The sequence below is a fragment of the Macrotis lagotis genome, chromosome 1 (genome assembly GCF_037893015.1).
Source record: "Macrotis lagotis isolate mMagLag1 chromosome 1, bilby.v1.9.chrom.fasta, whole genome shotgun sequence".
Taxonomy (NCBI): Eukaryota; Metazoa; Chordata; class Mammalia; order Peramelemorphia; family Peramelidae; genus Macrotis; species Macrotis lagotis.
Genome location: NC_133658.1, coordinates 654,277,706 through 654,301,605, shown reverse-complemented (window position 1 = coordinate 654,301,605; position 23,900 = coordinate 654,277,706). Strand labels below are relative to the sequence as shown.

The 23,900-nt window shown below is 36.2% G+C and overlaps 1 protein-coding gene across 3 annotated transcripts in view; it reads right to left on the bottom strand.

Annotated features, from left to right (window-relative positions):
• Positions 1–23,900, bottom strand: part of RFTN2 (raftlin family member 2) — a 93,007-nt gene that overhangs the window by 37,377 nt on the left and 31,730 nt on the right. For 2 of the 3 annotated variants that reach the window (XM_074215394.1, XM_074215393.1), the window contains exons 5-7: positions 22,832–23,035; positions 8,323–8,441; positions 897–1,000 (exon numbers count right to left, since the gene is read on the bottom strand). In XM_074215394.1, the coding sequence (XP_074071495.1) occupies positions 897–1,000; positions 8,323–8,441; positions 22,832–23,035 (427 nt within the window). The remainder of the gene's footprint in view (positions 1–896; positions 1,001–8,322; positions 8,442–22,831; positions 23,036–23,900) is intronic. The other variant, XM_074215395.1, reaches the window with a different exon arrangement.

Sequence of the window (23,900 nt, the reverse complement as noted above, 5' to 3'; positions counted from 1 at the left end):
GTAGTAAGTGAGGCATAATATTCATAACATTACTCTTAGGAATTCAGAAGTTAAATGTACACATGAAGCTAGGGTCAACTTAGAGCAGAACAGTTCACCAACACGGTCCTTATGCTGCCTGTTTCTCTAAAATCTTCTCTTCAGATTTATGTCGGACTCCCAAACTGAACAATTTTGTTCTGAGAAAGAGGATGGACACAGAACTTGGTAGCTATAGTGTAGGATACCAGATCATTGTGTGTTCTGGGGATGGATACATTTTTCCAATTTTTTCCAATTTCCAATTTTCTAATAGTTCTTTGTTCAGATTCTTCAATTGGAAAAATTAAGGTTCAATTTTATATTAGTGTTTCACAATCAATCTGTTTGTTTCAAATCCCTATGGAAAAGGAAACTGAAGAGGCAGTATAGCTGAGTAGAAAGAGCTCTGGACCAAGAAGAGTTTTATCCCTGATTCTGCTAATGAATGAACTTCTCTGAGTTTTAATTTCTTATAAAATGAAAGAAGTAAACTAGATTATAATCAGCTAGATGGTGCCATAGAGTGTCAGACTGACTCATCTTGAGTTCAAATCTGACCTCAGACATTTATTGATCTCAGTCACTTTACCCTGGGCAAATCACTTAACCCCATTGACTCAGTTTCCTCATCTGTAAAATGAACTGGAGAAGGAAATGCCAAATCACTCCAGTATTTCTGACAAGAAAACCCCAAATGGGATCATGAAGACTTGGACATGATTGAAAACAAGACTAGTTGATAGTTATTATCTCTTTCACATTTCAAACTCTATGAAATTGATTGAAAAAGTTCTGTGAAATATCGGTCTCTATGAAATTACTTATGATTAAATTTTAGAATATAATGCTAATGTTGAAATATACTTTCATGGTACCTGTCATGTCTTAATATGGGTGTCGGAAGTACACTCGTCAAAAGCCATCCAAACTCAGCCAGAGTATGCAGTAGGGGACCATAATCAGTTTTAATTTCACAGCCCTGCATAAATAAACATAGAAATGTAAATATTCTTGATATCGAATAACATCAAGTAATTAAATATATATTATATAAAACAATGGTCACTAATGGATAATAGGTATACTTAGATCATGTCCATGAGAACTGTGTAAACATATATAATTCAAAGTAGCTAACATAATACATTGAAAAATAATTACTATTAATTACCTTGTTTGTATCTAACAACTATTTTTCTTCAAGAAACTATTAGGAGGGTGCACTACATAAACTTTCACTTTTCTACTCCCTTTTACCCTAGTCCCAAGTCAAGTTGTCTTGGAACATGGAATATCTGTTTTATTTAAAAAATCATTGATATCTTTTCATATCACCTTAATTTCCCCAATATATTTTTCCTGTCTGTCCATCCAGAAAGTGATTTCCTCATAAAAAAGAAAGAAGAAAGCATTAATCAAATCCAATAGTACATGAATCCTTCACCTCTTTAATCAAGGCAAGGAGGTGAAATTGCATTCTCAGAGCTTTTATTGAGGGAAGGAAACAAGCACTTATGAAGTACCTACCATTAACTAGGTACTGTATACTTTACAAATAATAACTTAATTGATCCCCATGACTAACATATGAGGTAGATGCTATTTATGATGACTATTTTATAGTTGAAGAACTGAAGCAGACAGAAGTCAAGTGACTTTCCCAGGGTCACACACCTAGTAAGGGTCTGAGGCTCAATTTGGACTCAGCACTTCCTGACTCCAGACTCAACACTCCATCTACAATGTCACCCAGCTCCTAAGCTTAGTTATTACCATACAACATTCAATCTAATTTTTTTGCTGCTGTTGTTCTATTTTTCAAGTTTTTTAGTTATCATGTAGAATATTTTCCTGATCATTCCTCTGACTTTCTGAATTTTTTATTGTCATTTCTTTTGGTTCAATAATATTCCATAATTTGTTTAGTCATTTCCCCCATCAAAATGCATCTATTTTGTTTCTAATTCTTTGCTATTACTAAAATGATACTATAAATATTTTGGGCATATTTTAGCTCTTTTTTTTCCTTCTTTGAATATATGCCTATTAGCAAGACCCCTGAGTCAAAGGATTCAGAGATACAGAGTCTTTCGTAATTTGTTTTATTACATAAAGATTACAAAAGAGTTACATTTGGTTCTGACTTTCTAGATAAATTATGATAAAGAATTCCAGAGCCTTAGTCATGTGCACCTGTGAGGAGAGCTATGAATGGCATTATTTTTCTCTTATCTGACTGACTCTGTGAAGGACTGAAAGCTAGACAGTAAAGCTGGAGAGCCTGCAAATATTTTGCAAATTGATTCATCTAGTTTTTGATTGATATTTATTTAGAATTTATAGATTTGTTTCATCTAATTTCATCTGTCTATAGAAGAATTTTTAGTTTCAAAACTTGGGTGAAGTATGAAAAGAAACATACATATAGGTATTGTACATATAGATATACATATATTTCAGTCATTTTTTCAGTCATGTAGGGGGCTCTCCTGGCAGAGATACTGGAGTGGTTTGCATTTCCTTTTTGATCTTATTTCACAGATGAGGAGCTGAGGTGAACAAGGTTAAGTGACTTATCCTGGATCACACAGCTACTTAAGTGTCTGAGGCCACATTTGAACTCAGAAAGATGAGTTTTCTTGACTCTATCCACTACACTACACTACCTAATAACTTAGGTTCTGAATTTCCTGTTGACATTCTACTGATTCTTTCAAGGATAGGATAAAATTTTGCCTTCTCTGGGAAACTTTTCCTGGTTAACTTTAGTCTCTTTCAATTTCTCCTTTCTCTGAACTGCTAAATATATTATTTTTCATTTTCTCTTTTCATATATTAAGTTTCCCAAAAAATCTTAGTGTAATTCTATAAAATCTTGTTTATTTGTATTTAATTTATTAAAGTTTAAAACTACACTAAACTTTTGGGACACCTCTCTCTATGTCTTATCGGTGAGGCTATAAGAGGTTGGATCAGACAACCTCAATGATCTCTTACAATTTTAAATTTATGATCCTATGATCCTCCAGGAATGGCTAGGCTGGGGTAAAATTTAGGGAAACTGAGGGAAGGAAGAATTTCATTTTGTTCCCTGAGGCTTTGGCTGCCCTCTTTGATTTTCAAAAGGAATTCTAGACTGGGAAAGAGGCCAAGACCAGATGAGAGAGAGATTGGATGAGGATCTCTTTCACTGTATGTACAAACTTGGTTGAAAAGTCCTCAATACTTCCTATATATTTTCTAATTTCATCAAAAATAGATCTTCTACATTTATTTTACTATTTGGAATATAATTTTCTAGACATATAGCTTGTGAAGGTTAATAATACAAATAAATCTCATATAATGTAAAATATGGTATATCAAAAAATAGTATCATTCACAATAGAAATAAGTGGGAAATAAATTATGAACTAACTGACTGGGGAAATGGATAAAGAAATTGTGGTATATGAATATGATGGAATAATATTGGGCCACAAGGAATGATGAATCTGAACAATTCTGAGAAAACTAGAAAGACTTGCATGAGCTCAGGCAGAGCAAAGAAGATAGGATCAATATTCATTGACTACAAAAAAAATGAAAGAAGACACTAAAAAATAATAGAATTCAGGTCAAGCACAATGTTCAATATAGGTTCCAGACGACTGAAGTTAAAACACATTCCCATCCTTTTTGTAAACTACTAGAATGGAAAGTTACATTTGCTGTCAGTCATAAGCTCTACAATCAAAACTATAACTAGTGATTATAGTACTAAGGCTAGCATCAAAAAAAATGTGGTGTAAATGGTAAGACAACCACTCTGAAAACTACATTTTTTTTTTGTGGGGTAATGGGATTAAGTGACTTACCCAAGGTCACATAGATAGTAAGTATCAAGAGTCTAAGGCTGTATTTGAATTCAGGTCCTCCTGACTTCAGAGTCAGTATTCTATCCACTGTACCAGCCTAGCTGCCCCTATATGTACTTTTAAAATCTAGAGACCTTGGACCACAGTTCATGAAAACTTTGGGACACCCTGAGGGAAGCTTCTACAAGGAGAAAAGCTCAGTCAGGAAAGAGCTGTGGCCCTAGGGAGATGAGTAATTATGTTCAGCAAATTGATACCTTGCAATTCTACTGGATTATTATTGTTTTAATTAATGAGGTACTAAGTTTAATTTTTTTTTGCCTGTTATAAATTCAGTCCCTAGTGGCAAAGTTCTCCTTAGTCATTCCTAATTCTAGTTTTAGCTATATTAGATAACTTTATTTCACTTTTTATGGGAAGTTAGTATGCATATGTATGTATGTGCATGTGTTAAGGATTGTAGGGGGACAAGATGTATCAATTTTTAAAAAAGAAAAATGCATCCTCCATAAAGTCCTACTCTGGTGTGGTGAGGTGATGATCCTAAGTTTTTAAAGGTTATACTAGAAGACTGCAAAGTCTGGAAAGGTCTACCATGTTAGAAAGTTGTTGACTGTGGTTTCAGAAATAGACTGCTCTACAAGGGCTAACCTAACTAATATGGCTTTGAAGTAAGAAATGAGAAGGGTCAAGTCTTGTAGCCTTATACAGAGATCCACACCTATACATTGTGAATATATTCATCAAGAAGAGGTGTAGGTCAGCAGAGAAGTGATACATTATAGGGGTAAAATGAGGGATCTGTTTTCAGAAATAGTATTGATTTATTTTGCTTGACTTTTCTTATTTATTATAAAGGAGGCCTTTATGAGGTGGGGGAAGTCAGTAGGAAGTGACTCTCAAAAATATAAATGTATCTATGACTGCATTAATTTGGATATTTTATCCAAGAGCAATAAATCAATTCCCCCCTCCAAGGAAAGGGGTTAAGTGACTTGCCTAAGGTCACACAGGTAGGTAATTATTAAATGTCTGAGACTGGATTTGAATTCAAGTCCTCCTGACTCCAGGGCTGGTGTGCCACCTAATTCACTGTACCACCTAGTTGCCAATCAATAAACACTTATTAAATACCTACTTGGTGCAAGACACTGTGCTAAACTCTAGGGATACAAAAAAGAGGCAAAAGATAATCCCTTCCCTCAAGGAGTTTACAATCTAAGAGATGGAGAAAAAATACAACTATATAAATGAAATAAGTTATTATACACAGGATAAATAGCAAATATTTTTTTAAAAGAGGGTTGGAATTAAGGGAATTAAAAATTAAGAGTAATTGGGCAATGACTCCAATAAAATATGAGATATTAGTTGGGTCTTAAAGAAAGTTAGGGAATCCAGTAGGCAGAGATGAGGAGAGTGCTCCAGGAACTGGGTGATAAAATGTTTTGTTCTTAGAGGTCAATGTCATTGGATGGAAGACTACTTGTCAGAGAACAAGGTGTAAGAAGACTGGAAAAGTAGGAGGGGGCTGGGTTATGAAAGACTCTGAATGCTAAGGACTTTGAATGCTAAACAGAACATTTTATATTTGATCCTGGAAGTGGCAGGGAGTAATTGGAGTTTATTGAGTCAGGGATTGGGGGGTGGTAGGTGTATGGCATTGCCAGTTCTTCATTTCAGTACAATCTTTTTGGTGATTCAGTAGAGGATTATTGGATTGGAGAGAAATGAGTCAAGCAGACTATTATAATAATCCAAGCCTGAGGTGGTGACAGTGTCAGAGCAGAGAAGGGGATGTAGTCAAGAGGTGCTGCAAAGGTGAACTCAACAGGCTTTGGCAGCAGCTTGAATATGGGTGGATGTGAGAGAATCCAGGATGATGTCTAGGTTGTAAACCTAAATTACTGAGGAAATGGTGTTACCTTTTATAAGGAAGTAGGAGAGGGGGGATTTAGAGGAAAAGATACCAAGTTGTTTTGGATAAATTGAGTTTAAGATGTTTAGGGGACATCCAGTTCAAGATGGTTTGGAAGGCAGTTGGAGATGGGAAATTGGAGGTCAGCAGATAAGTTGGGACAGGACAGGTAGATCTGAGAATTAGTAATATAGAGATGAGACAGAGATATTGAAAAAGAAAGAAAAGAATATGAATAAAATATTTTTTAAAAGGAGCTAAGAAACATGGTAGACACTAAAAAACAAAATGAAATTGATTATATCCTAACAGTCAGAAAGTGATTGATCACTGATATGAGAAAACTTTCTTCAAGTAACTGTTATTATATAGACTACTGACTTGTTAGATAAAAGATCAAACAATACCAAATTAGAAGAAATGTAAAAATGTGAAGATATTACATGTAATTTGAGGCAATTCCAATGTGACATAAGCTATGTTAGGATGATGAAAATCAAAAAATAGGTAAAAGGATAGAGATAGTACGATGTTCTCAGGAATTTTAACTTAGGTAAATTCATCACCATAACAAAAAGATAAAAAAATGTAGAAATCACTTCATCTCACAAACATTTGATTTTTCTTTTTGCAAGGCAATGGTTAAGTGACTTGCCTAAGGTCACACAACTAGGTAACTATTACGTATCTGAGGCTGGATTTGAACTCAGGTCCTCCTGACTCCAGGACTCCACTGAGACACCTAGCTGCCCCCCTCCACTGAGCCACCTAATTGCCCCCAACATTTGATTTCTCCACTGAATGAGTAAATGTGACAGTCAAATACAACAATGGTTTAGATTAAACTGGTTTGTAAAATATAATAGAATTTGGTGAAACAATATGGTGAGAAGCAATGGGGAAATAAACCTCTATATATCTTGTAGACACATTACAGATGAATAATATATTAGGTTTAGAATTGAATAGGAAGGAGACTGAAGGCTGGATTGCCTTTGGGAAATTTTTTAGTGGTTTTAGTAATCCCAAGAGTCTTCCTAAAATAAAATAGGGTTTCAGTTTTGAAACAACAATACTCTTCTGATGCTAATATTTGGCTGCACAGTTTTGCAGGTAGCCAAATATTAGCCACCTAGCTGCCCTGGAAGATTTTTCTAAGAATAAATTGGCAAGATTCATATAGGATAAAAAAAGCATGATTGGGATGCAATGTGAATCATTAGAAAGAATAGATATTGGGGAGGCTAGGTGGCACAGTGGATAGAGCACTGGCCCTGGAGTCAGGAGTATCTGAGTTCAAATCTGACCTCAGACACTTATACCTAGCTGTGTGACTTTGGGCAAGCCACTTAACCCCATTTGCCTTGCAAAAACCTAAAGAAAGAAAGAAAGAAAGAAACCTATATTAATGAAACTACAGAGCTATTAAAGTATCAAAAATAGATAGTCTATTAAATAAGCAGAACTACAAATGATAGGTCTTGAAAGAAATGGTCTTGGATGCACAACAGAGTATACTTGGGCTGGAAAATTCTTGCTAGCCAGTCCCTTGACATCTCAGGGTCATCCTGTCCTTTAGAGTGCACAGGATCCTCAGCAATGTCCTACTTGATTGGGAAGCATGATGTTATGTGTAAGTTTCTATGCCAGACAAAAGAGAGAATATATGTTTAATTCCAAGGTCTTTAAATTGTACCTCTAATGATACAGAAACAACCTGTCAACTGAATACACATATTTTAAAAAATCAGACTGATTAAACAGGGATAGAGCTGTCAATAGAATATGGGTTTGCAGTCAGAAATATCTTTGATAAATCTGGCCTCAGACATTTACTAGCTTGTGATTCTGGGCAAGTCATTTAACCTCTCTTTGCCTCAGTCTCCCTAACTATAAAAGGGGGGATAATAATATCACCCACTTCCCAGGGTAGTTGTGTGAATCAAATGAGCTATTATTTAAAACAGTGATAATAATAATAATAATAATTATTATTATAATTATAATTATTATTATTATTATTATACAAATCAAGTAGTAGTGACTTAGTGACATGTTATTGGGGGGAGGGTTCTGCAAGGCAATGGGATAAAGTGGCTTGCTCAAGGTCACACAATTAGGTAATTATTAAGCAGCTGAGGTTGGATTTGAACTCAGATCCTCCTGATTCCAGGACTGTTGCTCTATTCACTGCACCATGTAACTGCTCCTTATCATGTTACTTTTTAATAATTTCTTGTGACGTTGAGTAAAGATAGCCTAAGTGCCAAGAGACTTTTGATTTTATGTTAGAATGTCAGTTAAATATTTGTGTTTCTTATAAAAGTTTAATTTTGCTATATCTGACCATAAATAGGTATATAAAACAAATGATTTAAATCTGAGAGAAGACTGCCAAACAATTCTTGATGAATTTCCACTGTAAATGAACACATATCTAGGAATAATGAGGCAGCAAAAAAGAAAGGCTAATCTAGAGAATGATAAGTACAAATAAAGTTATTATTGCCAGATAATTGCATTTACCTCAATGACAGTCCATTGTTCCACTACAATTGCATCATTTCCTTTCCTGTTAGAACCTGGAACTCCAGAACCTTCTTCTTCATAGATAAATAATCCTTCTAAAGATTTGGACAGATGATCTGTGGAAACAAAGGATAGATACACTAATGAAAGACTTTCAATATGTAGCTTCCCATCATACTATTATCATTCTTATATAAACTTACAAAAGACTACAAAGGAAAAAAAACCAATTGGTTAATAGGTACTTATTTTGGTTGCCCCAATTATATCCTTCTTCTTTTCAGTTAAATTTTAGTTATTTTCCCTTTTCTTCAAAAGGAGTCAGACAAAGAGTATCAGGTCTCCTAAAGAGGTCTTCTGAAATTAGAAACAACAGGAAATATCTTTCAACGTGAGAAAAGATTTTGGTCCATGTGGCATACTTTGGTTATTTATTATTTAGGCCAGTAAAGAGAAACACCAAAAATCTTCCTTCCTCGCCTCCCCCAATCTTTGAAATGATATAATGATGTTACAAATAATACTAAAGCAAAATTAATTCAAAATCCACAAACACAAAAGACAGTATTTAATTCAATGAGCCTAATAAAAAGCATTGACAATAGCAACAGGAAGACTCTAAGCAGAAATCATTGTCAGACGGATTCCTGATGGGAAGGAAGTTATAAGGGAGTGCCTCTCTGACTTGTTTCTTGAACAGTCAATTGTAACCAGCTGTCCTAAACTAGATCCATTTCATGGAAGTCCCTTTGTTTTCTATAGAGCCAGCATTAGTGAATTAGTGTCTAAATTCTGGGTAAGATTTTTGTCTTTTATAGGATGGTGAGTATTCTAAAGGTTTTTTTTTTTATCAAAACTGGTTATTTACAATCATATATATAATCCTATAACCTTAAGGACTTTTTATTTGTGACTAAAATACTTTAAAATAATTTCTAGTTTTAATTTTTCATCAATTGGCCACAGACATGAAGAAGAAATCATTTCTGTTTGACATGTCTCAGTCAGAGTTGAATACCAAAAAGAATCTGCAGGTTTTTGGGAAGGAGTTTGATTTGGTCTCTTAGTATGTTTCTTAAATACAGCAGATAACCTTCTTCCTTAAGTGCAATTTCTAGTGCCACATCAAAGATTACCAGAGTTGTCAATTTTTATTTTTTAGTATGGGCTTGAAATTTTTCTAGGATGCCATTACAATATATATTTTGACATTTATGCAGCTGTATGTAATATGCCTCTTGTTTGATATTATATGTTGTGAAGATAAAGGTCTTATGGCCTTCATCCTCAGGTTTGTATATTTTTCAACACTGGGAGTTCTGATTTTGTTGAAAAGAAGTGATTTAATCTCAGTAGGAGATATCTGTCTCCTGTTTGGAAGAACAAGTCTGCATACTTGAGAAAAATCTGCAGCAAGTTGACTCACTCCATCCCTGGGATAGGGTAGTACAGGAACTTGTAGGACTTTATTTTCATTAGGATTTAAAAAAAAAAAAAGGAAATGTTAGCAAATGAGTAGAGTCAGGGCAGGGGTGATAGTAGGCCAAGCCTTGTGGGGAGATTAACATTTGGGGCTCCATAAACACATATAATTATTGGGTATGTTGAAAATTAAATTGACTCCTCAGGTCACCAGGATGATATATGAAAAAGGGACAGTTTCTCAGTTTTGGGGTCTCTCCAAAATGATGAATTTCTCTACTCTGTGTAATGAATTCTCAAAAAAGTAGAATAATTTTCTCAAACATTTAATCTAATAAAATTATTTGAAAGAAAATTATTTAAGATTTGACTGGCTGGCAGTGAAAATAATTTTATTAATGGTAACAAAATGCTATTTTGAATTCATAACAGAGAAACTTTTGGTATTATATATCGCATAGATATCCTTATACAAAGACTGTCACTATGCTGGTATATGTCACTCAATGCATACCTCCTTTTTCTTCCCTTTCCCCTTATTAGATCCTTAATTTTTTTTTGCATAACAACCCATAGCTGTTGTTTCCATTACCTTCCTTCCTTTTACTACTAAAATTCTAGAAAGAAATGCCTACAATATCTACCCTATCTCCTTATCCCCATTTCACTCCTCAACCCATTGCCATCTGACTGTACCATTCTTCTGAAATTGATCTCTTCAAGGTCATAGTAGTAACCTTTCAAATGAAAAATACAATGAACGTTTCTCAATATTCATCCCCTTTGACCTTTCTGAAGCATTTGATAGGGTTGACCCATGGTTTTTTCCCTCCTAAATATTTTTTTCCCATGGCCTCTGTTACGCTGCCATCTTCTGGCTCTTGTACCTATATGAATGCTTCTTTGTCTCCATTGCTTTATCATTCTCTTCCTGCTCAAAGCTGGAAAGTTACCCATTTTTTAGTCTATGGTCTCTCTTTCATTTTTGCTCTCCCTAAATGATTTCATTGTAAGGTTGAATTATAGCTGATTTCCAAATTTATATGCCCAAGACTAGGTATCTCCATCCTGGATATTGTGTTAGCCATAGGTCCAACTCCAAGAGGTCTTTAATTTCTTTATTTGTAGAATAAATGGCCTGGATTGGATGGTTTTTTCCAGCTCAAATGATTCTAGGTTCCAAACTTAACCTCTTCCCAACTTGAATTTCTATCCTCCAAATTAACCTAATTTTTCTATTAATGACACCACCATCCTCCAAGTCATTTCAGCTCAGAACTTTCAGAATCACATTTGATTCTTCCTTTTTTGTTAACCGAGTTTACAACTCACTCAGAAGGTTGATTCTTTAGTAATGGTAGTCTTACCTGAATCGTAGCAGTACAATATCAAGGTTAAAAAGATCTCCTTGGGACTGTAGACCAAATTGTTTAAATTGTGTAAATCAGTTGTAAACTAAGTTAAAGAAAAGGAAGTCAAAAAACTAAGTTTTTTGAGAAGACATCTCCATAGTGCCTCTCATACCTGGCCCTTTTCTTTACTCGTACTATCGTCACTCTACTTTGGGCTCTCATCTCTTCTTTTATTTGGATTATATTTTAATAGACTCCACAATGGTCAACCTACCTTTAGCTTTTGCCTTCTCTAGTCTATCCCTTATATTTTAGTGAATATGTAATCTCATCATTATGGTTAAACTTTCAAGTGGTACAGATTATACTCCATCTATTTCATTCTTATCTTAGAAATGTGTCATAAAGGACCAACCATAGTGTGGAAGTGAACTGTTTTTAGATTCAGGGTATATCTAAATCTCTGCTACTTGTTAGTTGCATGGCATTGAGACATTTCATCTAGTCTCTCTGTGCCTCAGTTTTCATAGCTCTAAAATGTGGTTCTCTAAAATTTTAAGGTCCCTTGGAGCTCAAATTGCTATGATCCTATGATTTCATGATCTGAAGATGTTTTTCTAGACTTGAAAAAAAAAGCATTCTGTGGATACTAGGATAGTCCCTCAGGTAGTAGTCTACCCATTCCTTGCTCTTGCTAACATGAATTGGTTCACTTTCTTTTCTGATTATACAGTTCCTGGATGATATCTTTTGTATCTAATTCTTGAATGTGCATCTTCACTGTAAGTCACTAATAATGCAGGGTCATTTAGAATACTGATTCTTGGGAGTTCAAATCTGGCCTCAGACACTTAATAATTATCTAGCTATATGACCTTGAGCAAGTTAATTAACCCCATTGCCTTGTGAAATAAAGCAAAACAAAAGAATTCTTATTCTTTGGTGATGGTAGTCCTCTCTGATTTGTAGTAGTAATAATATCAAGGTTAAAAAGATAGTTTTTCCATCACTTGTACAAAAAATATTCATAGCAGCCCTATTTGTGGTGGCAAAGAATTGGAAATTAAGTGAATGTCCTTCAATTGGGGAATGGCTTAATAAACTGTGGTATATGTATGTGATAGAATGCTATTGTTTTATTAGAAACCAGGAGGGATGGGAATTCAGGGAAGCCTGGAAGGATTTGCATGAACTGATGCTGAGTGAGATGAGCAGAACCAGAAAAACACTGTACATCCTAAGAGTAACATGGGGGTGATGATCAACCCTAATGGACTCGCTCATTCCATCAGTACAACAATCAGGCACAATTTTGGTATATCTGAAATGGAGAATACCATCTGTACCCAGAGAAAGAATTGTGGAGTTTAAACAAAGACCAAAGACTATTACCTTTAATTTAAAAAAAAAAAACTGTTATTTTATTATGTAATTTTTCTATCTCTTATACTTTATTTTTTTCCTTAAGGATATGATTTCTTGGGGTGGCTAGGTGGCACAGTGGATAAAGCACCGGCCCTGGAGTCAGGAGTACAGGGGTTCAAATCCGGTCTCAGACACTTAATAATTACCTAGCTGTGTGGCCTTGGGCAAGCCACTTAACCCCATTGGCCTTGCAAAAACCTAAAAAAAAAAAAGGATATGATTTCTCTCTTATCACATTCAACTTAGATCAATGTATACCATGGAAACAGACTGCCTTCTGTTGCCTTCTGTGGGGGGTGGGGGGAGGGAAGTGAAATTAGGAGGAAAAATTGTAAAATTCAAAATAAATAAATATAACTTCTCTCTCTCTCTCTCTCTCTCTCTCTCTCTCTCTCTCTCTCTCTCTCTCTCTCTCTCCTGCAAACAAAAACATTTAGATGCTCTAACCATCATGGAAAATCCTTCTCTTATTTCAGGTCTGCATAGGGCATTTTTTACAAAGAAAATCTGCTACTAGTGAATATAAATTTTTCTGTTTTATTCCTCATTTGATATTAATGAGCATTCATTTATCAAAGAATCATATGATTTTTGATAAGTATAGGAGATACTTTGCTAGAGGACTCAAAAAAGTTTCATTTTGCTGTAAGTCAAATTCTTTTAAAAATCAGTAAGTAATAAATGCAGCAAGATCTTAGATTTGAAATACTTTCAGTCAATTAACTAGATGTTAATAAGAATATCTTCTGCTGTAGAAAATCACTTTGGAAAGCCTGCTTTTTCATATTATCATTAAGAATGTCTTCCATATGTATATAAATCATTATTATAAAGATTTCATAGCAATTATAAAATGGACATTCCATATACAATTGTCAAAATGATTTTTAAAATGCCCAGGTATATGATCATATTATTTCATTGCTGAAAAACATTTGGTGGTTCCCTGTTATCTAAGGCATGATAACCAAATCATTTAGCCTGGCAGTTAAGGCCCCCCACAAGCTGGTGATAACCTACCTTTCCAGTCTTATCATATAATTTATATAAATTATATATTATATAAATTCACTTTATATAATCTACATTCTTGACAAATGGACTACAGTCCTTTCCCTGTCTTGTCCTCTTCCATATCATGCATTTGTGTATATCCACCTGTTGAAATATTTCTCTTCCTTACTTCTTCCACCCTCTCCATAAAGCCATCTTTGAGGCCCCAAGTTGAAAATGTTCTCTCCTACTCAGATTTTCTTAGGGTACTTTGAATCTCTTATGTACCACTATCACATTTCACTTTATTTATACCTTTGATTTATACATGTCTGTTCCTCAATTGATAGGAGAGGGAACAGCATTTTTAGTATCAAAGTTTTTCTTTATTTTGAGTTTTACAATTGGGAACAGCATTTTTTTTTTTTTTGCAAGGCAATGGGGTTAAGGGGCTTGCCCAGCAGTTAGGTAATTATTAAGTGTCTGAGGTTGGATTTGAACTCAGGTACTCCTGACTCCAGGGCCAGTGCTCTATCTACTGTGCCACCTAGCTGCCCCTGGGAACAGCATTTTAAAGCACCTTTTGCTTGCCAGACATTGTAGTAAAAGCTTTTCAAACATTATTTTATTTGATCCTTTTTTAAATTTCTTTTTTTTTCCTTTTTTTAGTTTTATTTATTTCTTTGCACAATTGATTTTTTTATGCATTACTGAAATATTCTTAAGAGTAAACATAATACCCCTCCCCCTAAAATATAGACCCTCATGAGCAATAAAGTAAAGACAAAAATTAAAATTAAATAATAATAATGATAATGATAATAATAATAATAATAATGATAGGGGCAGCTAGGTGGTGCAGTGGGCAGAGCACCAGCCCTGGAGTCAGAAGCACCTGAGCCCAAATTTGGCCGCAGATACCCAACAATCACCTAGTTGTGTGACCCTGGGCAAGTCACCCCAACCTCACTTGCCCTGCAAAAACCAAAAATAAAATAAAATGATAGTAATAATAATGATAATGATGATGATGATGATGATGATGATGATATGGGCAGCTAGGTGGTGCAGTGGACAGAGAGCATCAGTCCCGGAGCCCGGAGCCCCAGGGCTCAAATCCAGCCTCAGACATCCAACAACCACCAAGTTGTGCGGCCCTGGGCAAGTCACCCAACCCCATTTGCCCTGCAACCCCCCCAAATAATAATAATAATAATAATAATAATAATAATAATAATAATAATAATAATAATAAATGTGCTTCAGACTGTATTCCAACACCACCAGCTCTGTCATGGATGGATCACATTCTTTATGATAAGTCCATCACAAAAGCTACTTCCATATTTTTCCACTGTTGCCATTGTGGGATCACAACTCATACTTCTCCACTACCATATACTATATTTTCTCTCCCCTTTCACTCTGTACCTCTTCTTAAATGTGTTGTAGGGTAGCTGAGTGGCACAACAGACTGATCACTGGCCCTGGGGCCAAGAGGCCCCGAGCCCACCTACCACCCCTAAGGCCCAGCAACCACTTGGTCATGTGGTCCTAGACAGGCCATCTAAATCCAGCCCCCTGCAAGAAGTGAAAAAGAAAATGTGTTATATCTGACAACTCTCCCCCATGGTCCACCCCTTCCCTCATCCCTCTTCTCTCCTTCTTACTCTAGATGTCTATGTCCCATATATGCTGTTTCCTCTCCTAGCCACCTCTGATGAGAGTGAAGGTTCCCTCATTCCCCCTCACCTTCTCCCCCATTAGCTCATTGTAATTAAAAAAAAATCATATATGAAATATCTTAGCCTATTCCACCTCTCCTTTGTCTTACTCCCATTACATTTCCCTTTTAGCCATTGACTCCATTTTTTTATTTTTTATCTTTTTAGGTTTTTGCAAGGCAAACGGGGTTAAGTGGCTTGCCCAAGGCCACACAGCTAGGTAATTATTAAGTATCTGAGACTGGATTTGAACCCAGGTACTCCTGACTCTAGGGCCGGTGCTTTATCCACTACGCCACCTAGCTGCCCCCATTGACTCCATTTTTACAATATATTATAGCTTCAAACTCAGCTCTCTCCTGTGCCTCATCCATAAAAGCTCCTTCTACCTGCTCTATTAAATGAAAAGTTTCTTATGAGTATGATCAGTATTATTTTTCTATGCAGGAATACATGTAGTTCATCATCATTAAGTCCCTTATATTTTACCTTTCTCCACTCTCTATGTTTCACCTGAGTCCTATATTTGAAGAGGAAACTTTCTGTTCAGCTCTGGCCATCTTAACAGGAACATTTGAAATTCCCCTGGCTCATTGAAAGTTCATCTTTTTCCCTGGAAGAGGATGTAGTTGATTCTCAGTTGCATTCTGAGCTCTTTTGCCTTCTGGAATATTATATTCCAAGCCCTATGAGCCTTTAATGTAGTTGCTGCTAAGTCCTGTGTGATCCTGACTGCAGCTCCATGATATTTGAATTGTGTCCTTCTGGCTGCTTGTAATATTTTCTCTTTGACTTGAGAGTTCTGGAACTTGGCTATAATATTCCTGAGGGTTGTTTTTTTTTGGGGGGGATTTCTTTCTGGGGGAGATCAGTGGATTCTCTCAATTTCTACTTTGCCCTCTGCTTCTAGGATATCTGGGCAATTTTCCTGTAGGAATTCTTTAAAAATGATGTCAAGGCTCTTTTCCTAATCATGACTTTCAGGTATCCCAATAATTTTAAAATTATCTTCCCTGAATCTGTTTTCCAGATCAGTTGTTTTTTCAATGAGATGTTTCACATTTTCTTCTAATTTTTCATTCTTTTGGTTTTTCAAGTATTATGTCTTAACTTCTCATAAAGTCAGCAGCTTCCTTTAGTTCCATTCTACTTCTGAAGGATTTGTTTTCCTCAGAGAGCTTTCTTATCTCTTTTTTCCATCTGGCCAATTCTGCTTTTTAAAGCATTCTTTTCCTCAATAACTTTTTGAACTGTTTTATCCATTTGCTCTATGCTGGTTTTTAACATGTTATTTTCTTTGGCATTTTTTTGGATCTCCTTGACTAAGCTGCTGACTTCTTTTTCATGTTTTTCCTGCATCTCTCTCATTTCTTTTCTCAATTTTTCTTCTATCTTCCTCACTTGGTTTTCAAAATCTTTTTTGAGCCCTGTCATAGTCTGAGCCCAATTTCCATTTTTCTTGCAGTCTTTAGATGCAGGAGCTTGTACTTCTTCATCTTCAAACTAAGTATTTTGATCCTTCTTGGGATCATAGACAATGTATTTCTCAGTGGTGTTCCTCTTTTTTTTCTCTGTTTACTCATTTCTTCAGCCTGTGCCTGGTTTTGGAGTGCTTCCTGAGCTTTTGAGTATCATTGGGACCCCCCCCCCCCACAAGGATCTCAGTGTATGAAGCTCTGTCCTCCCTCCTGCTCTGTGAAAGACCACAAGCACACCCCTCTTCCACAGGGCTGAGGTGGGGGGGAGGGGTAGCTGTTCTATGGGGCTCCTAGACTGTGATCAAGATCTGAATGTGGTCAGAGCCCCAGAGTCCTGTTCCAGGGACAGAGGACAGACCTCAGAAGCCTCTCTCCATTCCCTTTGCTAAGCTGAGGCTCAGTTGCCTGGGGGTTGTGGCTTACTGGCTCTGCCTGCTTCATTTCCTGGATCTGGGCTGCTGCAGCCACTCTGCTTGCCTAGTGCCCTGAAGGCTGGGTTTCATGAGGCGCCCCCCCCCCAATCTTCCAAGTTATGCTCAGTGCTCCCTGGGGTGTAGGTCAGGAAACTGCCCCCCCCCCCCCCCTGCTGTGAGCTGTGGCTCCCAGGCACCCTGAGGCTGCCTCCGGGAGGCTGAAGTTCCTTCACTCTGGCAGGCTGCCCTTCTAACCCCATGGAGCGGAGCCTTTCTACTATTTTCCATATTACCTTGGGCCGAAGAACTGCCTCACTAGATCTTTCTTTGGGTTCTGTCTCTCGAAAATTTAGTTAGAATCCTTATGAGTTTTGAGAGAGAGCACCTAAGAGAGGCTCTTCTCCTATGGACATCTTGGCTCCACCCCCTATTTGATCCTTAAAGGGCAAGAAGTATATTGCTTTTCATTTCTGTACCCCAAGCATCTACCAGAACATCTTAGCCACATAGGGTGATTAATAAATCTCTGCTGACTGAATTGAGGTAGACTGAAACTAAGTGGAAATAAACATCAAGAGAAACTTTGAAGGGAAATTATTTTAAATGGGCAAAATGAAGCCCTAGTTGTTAGGGCTCCTCCTTCATGCAAAGGCCTAACTATATTTTCTCATGATCCTTTTGGTCATGAAATCTTCCAGTCTTTATTGATTGTAAATTCAGAGTTCTCCAAGGCAAAAGCATCAGGGTGAGTTAGTTACTATGAATGACCAATGATGATTGTGCAATGTAACTGATATAAAGGATCTTAAAGTATGACTACAAAAGGAAGTAAGCATTTATCTCACACAGTGAGAGTGAGAGATGATTGGTGGTGGACCTCAAAGTCAAGAGATCTAGAGGAAGTCTTCTAGTAGGCTGAATGGATCCCTTCTAAAGGATTTATGGGAGGACAAGGAATAAAAGTTGCAGAGGATGAGAAAGTATGAATAAGCTGCAATCTGCACCATTGTCAAGAATAACAGTGTTGATTGCATCAGATCCCTCAGGAAGAACTACAGCTAATCAGAACCATGACAGAATATCGATCTCATTGGAGGCAACATCCACAACAATGAAATATGAAAGCCATCAAAGCAAGCACAGTGAGAGGTGGGAGAGAGAAACATAACTTTATGAAATACTTGTAAGAAACTCAATTATGTTAGATCATTAAGGTTAAATATATAATTTCAATATAATATATTCAATTCAATGTATTCAATATAAATACTCAAGTATTTAACCTTAAAGGTTAAAAGGTCAAAAATCTGGAAGGAAGATACAAAATGTGGCAAAAATCTATCAAAATTATTATCACATGTTCTCCATCATGATAGTGGAAACACCCTATTTGGATTCTAATATCATAGGACTTTAAGAGCTACAGAAGAAGCAGAAATTGCACAAAAGAAAACAAAGACAAGAAGAACCAAGTACAAAGGAAGTTTAAGATGACACAATTCTGAGGACATTCAGGTTTTGATTCTTAAGATATTTGAGAGAAAAGAGGATACCAAGTGTTTGGGGAAAAAAATCATAAATCTTATTGCTCTCTAAAAAAACTGAAATTCAGAAAACATCAATAGTTACCAACCCCTATGGGGCAGTTAGGTGGTGTGCTGGATTGGAGTCGGGAGGATCTGAGTTCAAATATGAACTCACTGAACTCAGAAACTTCCTAGTTTTATTTGACCCTGGGCAAATCACTTAGCCCTGTTTGCTTCAGTTTCCTTTATAAAATGAACTGGAGAAGGAAATGGCAAACCATTCTAGTATCTTTGTCAAGAAAACTAAATAGGAGTCACAAAGAAGAGAATACAACTGAAATGACTGAACAAACCAACCCCTATATAGAATAGCTAGATTTTTCCCAAATGACACTCCATATTGTACCAGTCTACCTTAAATGACAATTGTAGAGGAGACACAAGACACTATTATACCAATAAATTTTTTTAAAAAGCTTTTGATCTAATAAAGCACACTTCAAAATTCTCTTCCTTTTTAAAACAAATTTTTATTAATATCTTTTGTATTTACATTGCCTACATTTTCACTTGTATCTCTCCTTCCTCTCCTAAAAAGTCATCACATATGAGAAAGAATTGTTTTTTGAAAAGAGGATGAATGAGTAAAAAGACCTTTATTAAAGCATTTACTATGTGTCTCACATTAGGTTAAGGACTGATTATAAAGACAGAAGAATCAAAAACAGTCCCTGCTCTCAAAGAACCACACGTTAATTGAGGGAGACAACACATCAAAGAAAGCTCAGAATTAGAGCTACTTGAAAGGGTCTCTCAGTGGAGGGGCATATGGCAGGCCCAGGGTCATTAAATTACATCAGAGAGTCAGATAACAATGCTAGGGGTCTTCAGGGCATAGAATCAGAGGAGAGGCTAAGGTCTGGAGAATTTTAGGAAATAGTGTTAGCCTTTGGTAGTTCTTCTCATCCAAATTTCATGAATTGTAAAGCAGCTAAGATGGTGGTCCAGGTTGGGGAAAGCAGTGAAGGGGAAAGGTGAGAAGGGAGGGAAAACATCCCATTTTGGTTGCAGGTCTTCCTACTTCCCAGACACTCCACATAGAGTTGAAGGGTTTCTTTTTTTATTTTTGCAAGGCAGTAGGGTTAAGTGACTTGCCCAAGGCCACACAGCTAGGTAATTATTAGGTGTCTGAGGTCAGATTTGAGCTCAGATCCTCCTGACACCAGGGCCGGTGCTTTATGCACTGCACCACCTAGCTGCCCCAGGGTCAAAGGTTTTAAGAGAAATAGATTTAATCTTAAAGACAATATCAGGTTTTTTGATCTTATCATGACATGAAATATTTATTGCATAATGGGCTAACTTTGCTAACATCCATTAATTTAACTCTTTTACAGTACAGCTCATGAGTCCTGAAACAAATAGTAGAAAATATGAATGAATAGCTCACCCAGGTAGTTTTCAGTGACAGAATATCAAACAACACTGAATTCAGTAACTGAGTTCAGCTGTGGTCCCTTTAAAGTTCTTTTCCAGATGTCCCCCACATTTTTTCACAGTCTCCCTCCATAATGGGGCATCTGGAGACTCTTTACACATTCTCAGTGAAGTCCCTAATGACACACCCAATAGTCAAACTGCCAAAAGGCTGAGGCTAGTTAGGGCCTCCACTCTTGTAAAGCAAGCTATGTCAAGTGTCTAATGAGACATTCCATAGCTTCTGAGAGTGATGATTTTCCCTTAAGCCCTGACTGTAAATAGCTTGGGAGGTTTTCAAACACAAAGGACCCACAGAGCCTCTTTGGGAGGCATCTGCTGAGGCTAATTTTGTTGCAATCAGACAAGGAACCAAAGCAAGGGCCACGGGAGAGAGTCAGCAGGGAATACTTTTCTTCAGGGAAAAAAAGATCATCTCCCAAAATTAGGAAACTAACTAAAGAGGCCACCAATTTGACTCTTGAATTGTGCGTGTCATTTTATGAAAGGTAAACAGTTGTCTAACTAGATGATCTGTGAATAGAAATATTTCAGCTTCATGTCCTAAAAGGCCCTAATAGAAAAGTTCTTTACTGGTCAGCAGTCTCCTGTCTGGAATATGTTATTTATATATTTCATCCTATTAAAGGCTTCATACATGAGTTTTAGTTACTGAACAGAAGGATGTACTGAACTGTGAATGTTTGTCAGTTTTAAATACTGACTTCTAAAATTTTTAAGTTACACTAATGTAAAATATTTCTATTTAAATAAATCTGCAACTAACTTTGCAATGCAAATTGGGTTGTTCTAATTTAATTAACTTTTTCATTAATCCCTTTATCATCACTGAGATAATGCTCCTATCCTGCTTTTCTTTATTTTCAATTAGAATAATAACAACTCATAATTGGGATCCTTCCTAACAGTATCCTGTGAAATGTAGTGCATCAATTTATGATGAAGAAATGAAACCTAGATAGAATAAGTAATTGTTTTAAGGTCACACAGCTATCGGAGTAGGGATCAAAACCATAAGGCCTAACTGTAATTCTATTTGCTACTATGTATCTCTATTCACATTTCTAACCTCCCCACTACCTCTGAATCTCCTCACCCACCTGACCAATTTTTGCTTTTTTTCACATTTTCTCTTAAAAAAAATCACTTAGGGTTTTTTGAGATACTGATAGATTAAGAAAAAGGAAGGAAAGCAGCTTCAAAGGTCACACCTTGAACTAAATGTTCTTCACCAATACTTACATTTAAAATCCAATTTATAGAAAAGGTCAAACATCAACTATCAACTATAATATAACATAAACATCTCCAAACTCTGGATAATATTATAGACTTGGAATTAATTACTACATATGGTGATACATGCATGATAAAACATTCATAAAGACAATTTGACCTAGGATAATTCCCTAGATTAAAAGTATAGAGACAAGTAGTCTCTATACTGAGTTATTTCATAAAGGCTCCAAAGACAATTATTCATTATTCTAACATAAGCTCTCTTAAAATTTTTTAAAAATGAAAAGAAAGAAAGAAAAGCAAAACTTCTTCAAGGAGGGTACAACTAAACCTCTAAATTAAAAAGGTTCAATTCAAAATACTTAAAACCAGGATAATGAGTTTTATTTAACCTAATTATCTTCTAGATCAATAGCTTTCAATTTTCAAGTCATTATAGGTTTTTTTTGTTTTTTGTTTTTTAGATTTTTCAAGGAAATGGGGTTAAGTGACTTGCCCAAGGCCACAGGGCTAGGTAATTATTAAGTGTCTGAGGTCAAATTTGAACCTGGTACTCCTGACTCCAGGGCCGGTACTCTATTCATTGAGCCACCTAGCCGCCCCCAAGTCATTATAGTTTATGAATTCTTGACTGAAGTGTTGGTGATGACTCATTAGTTGGGGCTATTGTAACTTCACCTGTTTTTTTTTCTTTTCTTTTCTTTTTTTAGCTTTTGCAAGGCAGTGGGGGTTAAGTGGCTTGCCCAAGGCCACACGGCTAGGTAATTATTATGTGTCTGAGGCCAGATTTGAACCCAGGTACTCCTGACTCCAGGGCCGGTGCTCTATCCACTGTGCCACCTAGCCACCCCAACTTCACCTGTTTTGGTCAGTGGTCTGTTTATTTAAAAAAAGAAATTATCAAATGGCAAGTATATATTAGAAATAAGTGCTCCCCTGTTTAACAGATGTCTATTTTGCTAGCCATAGCAGTTGAAGGAATTGTTGAATTAAATCTGCATACATCTGTGTAATTGGCCATGTAATTCCCTTAAAAATTACATCTCCTCTGGGTGGCTAGGTGGCACAATGGATAGAGCACCGGCCCTGGAGTCAGGAGTACCTGGGTTCAAATCTGGCCTCAGACACTTAGTAATTACCTAGCCGTGTGGCCTTGGGCAAGCCACTTAACCCCATTTGCCTTGCAAAAACCTAAAAAAAAAATTACATCTCCTCATATTGGTCATAGTACTTCATTCATTTAACATTTATTAAGAACTTGCCATGTAAAAGGCAATATGTTAGGTGATAAGACTAAATGAGACCAAAGTCCAAAAAAAGAAAAAAAAAATCTAACAGTTTCTGCCCTTAAGCACTTAAAGCTGATTAAAATACAATTTTTGACAGAGTTGCAAAATATTTTTATAACATAAGATTACCTTCTGAAATAAGTCTTACCTCTAGAAGTCTCCCAGGATACAAAAGAATCAATTAAGGACAATCCTTGTTTATAATAAAATGTAGTCAGTTCCAGCCAGTCAGCATCTAGTGTACTAATTACAGATCCTTTTCTTGTGACTTTCATTGATAGAATGCCTTCCTGATAAGTCCAACATGTTGATTCATCATCAAAAACATTGAAGACTGTATATAATTTATTATCTGAGGATAAATATCCAAGAGAGGAAAAAGAAAAATAAACAACTGCATCTTTTAAGGAAATCTGTCAAAAGTAATTTAAACAAAAGCAAGCTACTTTAACAAATGGCAGCTAGGTGGCACAGTGGACAGAGCTCTGGAACTGGAGTCAGAAAGTTCAGAGTTCAGATTTGATCTCAGCCATTTACTAGCTGTATGACCCTGAGCAAGTTATTTAACCCCTGGCTACATAAAACTAGAGCAAGAAATGGCAAACTACTCCAGAATTTTTGCCAAGAAAATCCCATGGACAGTTGACTCATGGGTCACAAAGAGTCAAACATGACTGAACAATGACAACTCTGGTAAATGGTTTCCGGAAGTTTTCGATTAAATCAGCAACATCTTGGATTTACAATAGAAAGAAATAGAAAATATTGGTTTTATAGTAATCAGAAATGGATGTTGATGATGAGGCCAAAAAAACTGATATAGGATTAAATGAGGTATGGGAAGGAGGGATGACACTCTCTCTGAACATGCCCTTTGACTCTTACATTCCTGAGTGACTCTATTTGGTTACATAATCCAAAAAAAAAGAATCCAGGGAAAAAGAAAGTTCAGAGAGGGAGATGCAGTGAGGTAGGCAGAGCTGGGAGAGTGGTGGGTAGTGACTGAAAAATGGACAGATGTATAGTTGATAGAGAGTAAAGTTTGGGAGAGAGCTCTTTTAATTTTTCATTTTTATTGATTTTTAATTTATAGAAGGACTAAGCTATACTCTTGATATAAGGATACTGAAGGTCAAATCAAGCCTCCTTCATGAATAATGATTTACAGTATATTTTTCTCACTGTGATTCAGAAATTTTATGATTTAAATGTTGCTT